Source organism: Strix uralensis, chromosome 19 (genome assembly GCF_047716275.1).
Source record: "Strix uralensis isolate ZFMK-TIS-50842 chromosome 19, bStrUra1, whole genome shotgun sequence".
Taxonomy (NCBI): domain Eukaryota; kingdom Metazoa; phylum Chordata; class Aves; order Strigiformes; family Strigidae; genus Strix; species Strix uralensis.
In genome coordinates, this window is record NC_133990.1 from 17,000,708 (window position 1) to 17,009,585 (window position 8,878).

Genomic DNA, 8,878 nt, shown 5'->3' on the forward strand with positions numbered 1-8,878 from the left:
CACCTTAAAATGGGGGAAACTGAAGTATAAAGCAGTGTGGGAAATTTATGAACAGGTTAAATTAGGAACCAGGCCTGCTGACTAGAATTGCAGACATTTTACTTTTCTTTTTCCTTCCTCGACAGAGAGTGTCTCTCCTCTGTGGAGGGGTAGATAATGGTAGAGTGGCAAAAGCTGACTCAGACTTGATTGCACTTCTGGGTTGCAGAAGAAAGAGTTTGTTCTCTTAGATTTTGAGCTAGTGGGAGCTCTCTTTGATGTGTGTTTGGTGTATGCCTTAGACCAGAAGTTGCTTGTTGTTGCGGAGCACTGAAGAGGCAGGTGAAAAGATAAGATTGAAGGTGATGTGGTGCCTCCCTTTCTGGGCCATTCCCAGCGAGACAGGCAGCGCCTCCCACCTCTCCTCTGATGTGGTCAGCCAGGCACTGTGGCACTGCCCTTTGATCACAGCTCTTTCTGTATGGAGGCAGTACTGACGAGATCACAGACTCCGTACGTTTACATGCTTTAACTTACTTTCACTTCATTCAGTGCTTCGTGACCTACATGTGGGGGTTTTTTTAAGGTGTGCCACACAGTGTAATTAAAGCACACACTAAATGAATTATGGTTTGGCTGAGTGACATCTCAAATAATGGAGAGGAATTGTTGAAAAACATAGATCACTTATGCTGGAGTTTTGCTGGAATTAGTTTTGGCCACGCTCTGTTCGTTATTTTTATCTGGAGGTAGATATATAAATACAAAATAATAAATAATAACATTTGCAGATGAAATAAAGATCATCAGACTGATAAATGCAGACATGAAAAAGACAGTCCTGCAGTTATCTAGGTCACGTAATGAGCTAAATGGATGAAAGAATGTTTGAATATGGTAATTATTCTGACAAGTAGGAACTAGGAATTCAGGCTGGATTTATAAAAGGATAGACTGCATCCTGGAAAGCTGTTAACGAGACAAATTCCAACTAGTGGCAGGGTATAAATGTAACAGAATAATCTAGAATAGATTTCTGAGGGCAGAGCTGGATTTTCCTTCTCTTACTGTCAGCCACTCAGGTCTCGGAAGATTCTTAACCATGCTCACGTTATCTGTTCAGCAGTGAAGAATGTGGGTGAAATATAATGGCCTGAGGTACAGGGACAGGAGAAATGACAGGTCATCAGCGCGGTGAGCGTTTGCTGTACAGGTCTCCTCATCTGTGTGTAGCAGAATAGATCATAGAATTTTGCTTCATGCCTTGCTCCTGAGTGCCCTGTGCCATTTGGCCTTTCCTGAGTTATAGATGGTTTGGTGACCTCAGCTTGAACTCTGTGAATTTGTCTGTAGCTGTCTAAACTGTCTCTAATGTTCACAGTGAACTGTGAAAGCATCTACAGTCAGTGATCTCTTCTTTTCCCCTTTTGCTGCAGGCTAAACTCTTTCCAACTGCTGTCATTCATTTTGGATCTGAGGAGTACAGGGGTGAGTGAATTTCCTCCCTTCTTCAGCTGACTGTATAGCTCCTGCGGTAGACTCAGAAGAATTACATCCTCACATTCAGAGTTCTTCTGATGAAAGATAATGCAGTCCTTGAGAATGTTGGTAAATGTTCCCATTCCAGGCGGCTGAAGCTCTTTAGAGCCAGCTTGGTCAGTTAGCTTGAGCACAAGGTAACATAGGACCTTCCTTAGGAGATTTGTTAGGCTGTGGAGTAGGCATGGCCTGCTGCGGGGACAAGAGTGATAGAACGACTCTGTAGAAGGAAATTCCCTTGTTCAAAATGTTAACGAGACAAATGACTGTGAAACACTTTTACAGGCCTCCTGTTGTACTGGACTGGCTGGAGATGGGAAAACGTGAATCTTTGATTCTTTGACACGTCTGGTTTATGCTTAGAATCTCTGTTTCTCCCAGAGAGATTAAAGCATGCTCTGGCTTCGTAGAAAAGTTTGAGATGCAGTGAGCACTGAAAGAAAATGTCAAGATCCTGAGGTTTGAATGATGAAATAGGGCACCTCGAGTTATGAAAGAAACTGTCATAGTTTAAAAGTGTCCTGTGTCAGCTGGGGGAAGGTGATGGAGATTTACTGCAGTATAGAGCAGGTGTTTGCTGAGCCAAGAGCTATATGATTGTGTGGTGATTGATGTCTCTCTGTTACCAAACAAGTGTCTGGGTTTCATTTTTAAACAGATTGTTACCTGAGATCAGACCTGCTGAGCTCTGCAGTCTCCCCTTCTGCAGCTGATTTATTAGTAGCCAGGTAAGTTGGGAGTGAATAGTTGCAAATAGGTATTTCAGGGATGGGAAGCATGAAATGAGTCTGTCTTTTACTGCAAAGACATGTGCTCTGAAACAGTCTACTGTCATACATGACTTCATAGCCTTGAGTCCTTTACAAAGTAGGTTTTCTGTGACTAAATCAAGGAAATCCTATGGCTTTTATCATGAAAAAGAGCCTTTTCAGTCTGACTTTAAAAGTTGAAAGGTGGTGGTGGTACAAGGGGCTGTTGTGAAAAAATGAAGTTTAATTCTGTTTGCTTGTTTTCTTCCCCAGATGTTTGTCCAAATCGTTAGTTCCTTCTCCTTCATCATCTTTAGAATCAACAGTTCTGTCCCTGTCTGAACCAGAAGTGGGCAGTGACAAAAAGACTGACGAGCAGCCAGAACCAGCAAGAGGTCAGGAAGCTCCACAGGTGTTGAGAAGGGCCCCTGGGAAAATACCCAAATGGCTGAAGCTGCCAGGTATTGTGAAATCAGAGGAGAGCTCTTCTCATTCTGAACTCCCCAGAAAGGCAGGCTCCTTTGAGCCAAATGTGTTGGATGTTGACAGTATTCTTGCTGGTGTCAACATAAGGCTTGCAGGACATTTGGTTCAGTGCTTGTCACTCACAGATCAGTTTGACTTAAAGCTCAGTCTTCACTGGAGAAGTACCAGAACGCAGGCTCAGGCACTGTCGAGTCCAATGACTAAGCCATAGCTTGCAGCATTCTGAACTGTCTTCTGGGCTTAACGTGTTGAGTTCTTAACTACACTGGTGTAGTTCGAGTACTAATAGGCATGATACTCTACGTACCAAGGGCCCATGTCATCTGTTAAATCTCTGTCATTATTTTTCCTTTGCTGGTATAGTCTGTTTCAGTACTTTCCTTTCTCTTGATTTTTTTTTTTTTTTTGAGTTGGTCTTTCTGCTTTTAATCTTCACTGCAAAACAGTACTGGTTTTCCATAATTAAGATTATAATCAAGTTTCCATTACGAATTTTTTTTCTTGGTTTATCCTGATCAGAAAACTTGTTTTTATTCCCAGAACCAATAGCTAATGTATGGTTTTATATGAGAATTTATACAAAATATGAAGTAAGTGGAAGAAGGATTCCTGAATTAAACAGTTAGCAGTATTTACTTTTTGATACAGTGGCAAAGAAAAGAGGAGGGGGGAAAAAAAAAAAAGACGACATTCAATCAAGCCCTTAACAGCAATAAAACTAGGAAGAATTATATGGAATTCCCTGGCTAATGATGCCAAATGTTAACTTCCTGAATGAGAATTTTAGTATTTAATTCTGGAAGATGGTGTGGGGCCAGCAGCTCCAGCAAGTGCAGCGTAAGGTGTGAGGTGGTGGCTGGAAGGCTGCAAACAGGGGGTTGGTGATTCTCTGCTGTGGCTGGTCTGGTTTAGACTGGTACTGGGATACTGGTGCAGATCATGTGGGAAACAGTATCTCTACTGTCTGCTGTTTCCAGTGTGCTCAAAGCATTCCACTTAGGAGTAGAACTTCCTTTCATAAGGAAAGGTTATCTGGATAAAGCTCAAAGTAACATCCTGCCTGCCTGTGCAGGTTATCCATTAACAGCAGGGATGGAAGGTTAATAACATGCTCTAACATGCATGTTAATGACATGTAGGCTGAAGTTCCCCACTCTGAAAGGTACGGAGTGCTCCTCTGTGCTGCCCAGCTGTTGCCTGAGCACAGCAGCAGATAGACCCCTCAGCAACCAGATCATGTGATTGAGAAACGATATGGTGCAAATCGTGGGGTTAAGTGTTTTAATGCTCTTCCGTTTGTTTTGTAGGTGGGAAGAGATGAAACGTTCTGGGCTGCTGGATCAGTGAGCAGTCAGCTGTGCCCCTTTCCTGATGAACTTATTCAAAATGTGTAAGAAATTGTTGGTGGCCCTGGAGAGATCTAAGCTGTATGATCATTAGTTATAAATAGAAAATTGCTATTTCAGATGCCAGTTTCAGCTTTTGGAGGAGTGGAAGGCCTGTTTGTGGTCTTTGTGACTACAGAAGCAAAGTTAGACGTTAAATTTAAGGTTTCTTGCATGCAAATAATATGAATAGAGAAGGGGGAAATAATTCCTATATACTTTCTGTGAAGGACTTTCTTTCTATCCATATTTTTAAATTCAAATCTTCCCAGTTCTACCTTCAGAGATAACGTGAGTCTAGGTGCCTGAATTCTAGCGGCAAGATACAATCCTATGGTTAAGTGCTGCCTGGAACAAGACCTCTCTCTGCTTCTCGCTGGCTGGGGTTAGTGCTGCTGATAATTCTGGGCATAGATAGCTGGAAAGTGGGTGAAGAAGCAGCACTTAAGTCACTTAAAATAGTTCAAATAGGCTTTTCCTGGGAACCTCCTGGTCTGCTGCACTTGTATTCTTTTCAGTTGCCAGAATCTTGTTAACAAAGAACACAGGTATCTGTTAATGGAGCGCACGTGGAGTTTTTCTGCCCCAAGCTCTGTGTTTTATTTTCACTACATACAGTTAACGTCAGTAATTACAGTTACAGTGAGGAAAAACCCCATCAGTTACAGGGTCTCTTCACGTGACCTTTGATCTGTGGACTTCTATGGTCCGAATGTGTCCAGAGCAGAGCAGCTGCTCTCTGCAGCACAGTTAGTGCACAGAGAGTTAGTGCACTAGCCCACATCTTTGCCTCCTGCAGGTGTTGTACAAGGATGAATATTGCTGGTTAGAATTGTGCTTACACTGGAGATGAACTCTATAGTGCCACAGCAGCCGTGGTGCTGTATCTTACTGGAAGTCTTCTCCATGGCTCAGTGATTCATACTGGGGTTCCATGTTACGGTAATACCATGTTTTCCATTTTCCCTGCATAGACAATTGTTCCCTGAACTACGTGTGCATCTGCACAATTTGTAGATGTAATAAAGCAGAGTGGCCATAGGAGGCCTTTTTGTCGGTCTCTTTGATAATACGTTTCTTCCCCCAGTACTCAGTTTCTCTGTCAGTTCACAGGAACCTGCTCCCTTTTCAATGGGCCTGTCATGCCTCATTCCCTTCCTCCCATTTTTTTTCAACAAAGCAAAACAGAGCTTTGTACCATCTGAATGAACTTCAAAGTGGCTAGAAAGGGCACCCAGGGTTCCTGGCACTTGTCATTGTCTCCCAGCCTGGCCAACATTTCCCTTCAGGTCTAATTACTTCCAAATGCTCCCAGATGCTTTGAAGAAACTCAGAGGGAGGGGGAGGCATGAAAGAAAGGTGGAAGAGGAAAAAGGAGACTCAAAGTGGAGGGAGCTGAATGCTTTAGCAAACATGTTGATTGATTTCTTATATGACACCCAAACATAAACAGGGAATGTGTGCGGCCGCTGGCAGTGGGGATGCAAGAGCACTATGTACAGCTGCTGCTCTTAATCCTTCCTGTGGAAAGCAAGCCCTTCTGGCACTTGACAGCCTATAAACGACATACTACAGCAAAACAAAAAATACTAAAATAATGTTAAAAAGTTTATTACTTAAGCGTGGGCTGCGTGGGACTATCTGTATCTCGGTTCAGGTGCTGTCAGGTTTACTCATTTCACAGACGTCAGAGGTAGACTGTAGCTAAAGCTGCTTTGCTGGATTTATGCAGGATATATCAAGGGGCAGCTACCAGCCATAGCTAATGGTAGGTGATGACGTGCTTTTTGATTCACAGGGTTAGTATAAACAGCAGCAGTCTGGCTGGTAGGAAGTTCTGTGCTTTCAGATGTGCCAGTCTTACTAGTTAAAGAGCACAGGCAACATCAGGTAGTACTGATTTGCTTAGCTGGTTTGATTCCACCAGTTTTGACAAAGGGCTAGCACCATAACTATCACCTGCAAGTACCTGATATGGGAAAACAGAAGGAGAAGTTTAGGGACACGAGCAGCAATGTCATTGTTACTGGGGCAGTTTCATGGGTTAAGTACGGGGGTGAGGATTAGGAGACTTCCTAGAGCTGCATGTGCATTACCTCAGCTCTGCCCACGCGTGCTGTAACTCAGCTGGGCACCAAACCCAATTTAATCTACTTTCAGGAGAATGGAAAATTGGTACCTTCAACAGCTAGACCAGAAGCCTTATTTCTCTTTCCCTATGCAAAGAAGAGTTAGTTTTAGCTGCGGCTGCTATTGAAATACTGCTTTACTACTGACATTCACATCAGTGATCCTCTTCAGTCGAGAATGCTTGTGTCAGGGATGTCGGGAAGTGAACTCAAACCTTTTGGGGTGGCAGCTCTGAGACCTGTGTGTCAGTGAGTCAGGATGGGGGGAGAGATGAGGATTTGAAATCTGGAAAAGGCAAGAAAGGAGGAGTGAATTCTTTAAGAGGGACAAAATGCCCCCGTATTTAGAACTGCAGGCTCTTCACTCAGGTAGTGGCTACAGGGATTCCTGCCCTGCCACAGAACAAAACACGCAGATACCCGATGAGCTGGGTTTGTTTCAGTATCACTTCTGCTGTAGTAGCTGAACTCATTGCTGGGGGTTTTGGGCATTCAAAGGTAGTATTGCATGTTTTTGCTCTTGCCCTTTTTTACCATATGGTTGTGGGGCTGAAGGCTGAACTAGGTCAGTTCCTTCCCTGGTTTCATCGTACAGCTGCACAAACAGTTGTCTTGGCAAAGAGGCCGCAGTGCCGAGGGACGGGGCGCTGCTGAAGCTGGTACTGTCATCAGAAGGAATGTGTATTAAATTGTGGTTTTAGCTGAAGTTTCCAAGTGGCTGGTGTGGTGACCTTGATAACTTTTGGCTGAAGGAGTACAGTGACCTACTGAGCCTCCGCCCGCTACAGCTGTCAGTGGCAGAAGAGCCACTCGCTATTGCTAATCATGAAGGCTGCAGCTCGCCAAGGAGAGAGCGTGCGAGCCCTGAGACACGCTGGTGTCAGCTGCTCTCCGTGCAGCCGGCTCTGCCTTTCCCAACAAAGCCGGTTCAGTTGTGTGGGTCCTGCCTACATGTGTAGGGTTTCTTATTTCACAGCTCCCCCCCGCCCCCCTGCCGGCTGAGGGGCCAGGCTGTCCCATGATGTGGGATTTTCACACATGCTGTTTGTTATTCTGTCCTTTTTCCTTTCGTCCTACAAAGATTTAGAGAAGAGGGTGGGTGAGGGGGAAACTTTGCAAGTCTTTGAAGAAACTTGACTTTCGATGATTAATTGCAGCAAAGAGCCTACACAAGGGAGGGAGACTCGGTTTTAATTTATTGATGTTTCTTTGTGAGAACAAATTTATAGCAGAGGGGAAGCAGCTTCTGAGGAGAATATCAAATGGTTAAAAGGTTCCAAGCATTCTTTGATGTCACAGCCCTGGAGAAATACTGGAAGGTAGTGAGGGACAGACACTGTTTATTTATAAAATAAAGATCAGTTACCTGATTTTGGCAAGAGCCTGTGACTGAGCTCCTGTTAACAACCTATTCATTAGATGGGCTTGGAGCTGGACCTAAAGTTCCTGCCACAGCCGCCTGCCGAGGCGATGAGAGCCTGAAGTTTGGACATTTCCATCTATTGAGTCTTTCCACGCGTCTGTGTGAGGCAGCACCTGTATCTGACATCAGCGGAGACAGCAGCAGCACCTTCCCTGCTGCTGTTAGAGGATGAAGGTGCAGGATGAAAACCAGTTACAGATGTAACCGGCCAAAACACGCCGGGGGCAGCCTCTTCAGAAATAGCATCTGCCAGCGTAGCTGCCTGGGGCTGTGCCTGGGGCTGGGCCGAGCGTGGAGAGGAGAGAAGAGGCAGAAGGAAAATGACAGAGAAGTAAACGGGTGAGACTGTTCTTCTAGAGCTGGGCTGTGAGGATCAGCCAGACGCAGGGTCAGGTCCGCATCTTCCGTCAGGCCTCTAGAAATCGAGGAGCTGTAAGGAGAGAGGGGCCGGCCCGTCAGTACCGCTGGGCCCGAAGGGTCTCCCGGGGGGAGGAGGAGGAGGAGGAGAGCGGGCAGCCCCCAGCTTGGCCCTTACGTACCAGCTGCGGCAGCACCTTCTCCACCTGCTCCACAGCCACCGCCCGCCGGTCCTCACCCTGCGCCTGTCGCGCCGCCCGCGCCGCCGCCTCTGTGCGGGGAGGGGGGGTCAGGGGGGGCCGGGCCGGGCCGGCCGGCGCCCGGGGGGGGGGGTTGGGGCTGGTGCTCGGGAGGGCGGGGGGGGCCCGGCCCCGCGTGGGGGGGGGGGAGCGGAGCTGCAGCACGACGGGGCGAGCCGGGGGGTGTGTCCCCTCAAGCCGGTACCGGGCCCCGAGAGCAACTGCTGCGCGCTCACCTCGCACGAAGACGTTCAGCATCTCCGCCATCAGCAGCTGCGCGTCGCCGTTAACTGCAACGACAAAGCGCGGGGGCGGGCGGGGGCTCGCTCCGCCCCACACCCCCCCCCCTCGCCCCCCGCCGCCCGGTACCTCGGGTCCTCCGGTCCCGGAAGTGCAGCCGCAGCAGCCGGTCCACGGTCTCCTGTGCCGAGAGGGGAGCGGGTGAGCGGGGCGGGGGCAGCGCGGGGCGGGTGTCCCGTGTCTGTGTGTCCCGGCCCCGTCCCCCCCGCCCCGCACCTTCCTGAAGCCGCCGGCGCGACCGTCCCGCTCCTCCATGGCGCCGCGCGCGCCCCGGCCCCGCCCTCGGACGTGC

The 8,878-nt window shown here is 47.4% G+C and overlaps 2 protein-coding genes across 4 annotated transcripts in view; one reads left to right on the top strand and one right to left on the bottom strand.

The window, feature by feature from the left end:
• The window catches only part of ASPSCR1 (ASPSCR1 tether for SLC2A4, UBX domain containing), a 49,218-nt gene extending 42,245 nt beyond the window's left edge, over nucleotides 1-6,973 (top strand). For 2 of the 3 annotated variants that reach the window (XM_074889711.1, XM_074889712.1), the window contains 4 exons: nucleotides 1,416-1,467; nucleotides 2,177-2,246; nucleotides 2,541-2,728; nucleotides 4,061-6,973. In XM_074889711.1, coding sequence (XP_074745812.1) covers nucleotides 1,416-1,467; nucleotides 2,177-2,246; nucleotides 2,541-2,728; nucleotides 4,061-4,074 — 324 coding nt within the window. In that variant the 3' untranslated portion in view covers nucleotides 4,075-6,973. The remainder of the gene's footprint in view (nucleotides 1-1,415; nucleotides 1,468-2,176; nucleotides 2,247-2,540; nucleotides 2,729-4,060) is intronic. The other variant, XR_012631608.1, reaches the window with a different exon arrangement.
• Nucleotides 6,974-7,444: 471 nt separating this feature from the next.
• Nucleotides 7,445-8,868, bottom strand: CENPX (centromere protein X). The gene is made up of 5 exons (XM_074889754.1): nucleotides 8,803-8,868; nucleotides 8,656-8,707; nucleotides 8,523-8,576; nucleotides 8,230-8,318; nucleotides 7,445-8,120 (listed from the first exon to the last, which is right to left on the bottom strand). Exons 1-5 carry the CDS (start codon nucleotides 8,839-8,841, stop codon nucleotides 8,106-8,108), a joined length of 249 nt encoding a protein of 82 aa, XP_074745855.1. The 5' UTR covers nucleotides 8,842-8,868; the 3' UTR covers nucleotides 7,445-8,105.
• Between the last annotated feature and the right edge of the window lie 10 nt (nucleotides 8,869-8,878).

What these genes read in the sequence shown, in the direction of transcription:
- CENPX (XM_074889754.1), bottom strand. Translation starts at nt 8,841, where the DNA reads ATGGAGGAGCGGGACGGTCGCGCCGGCGGCTTCAGGAAG. An exon ending in GCGCCGGCGGCTTCAGGAAG is followed by an intron (nt 8,708 to 8,802) that starts GTGCGGGGCGGG and finishes CTCTCGGCACAG; the next exon opens with GAGACCGTGGACCGGCTGCT. An exon ending in CCGGGACCGGAGGACCCGAG is followed by an intron (nt 8,577 to 8,655) that starts GTACCGGGCGGC and finishes TTGTCGTTGCAG; the next exon opens with TTAACGGCGACGCGCAGCTG.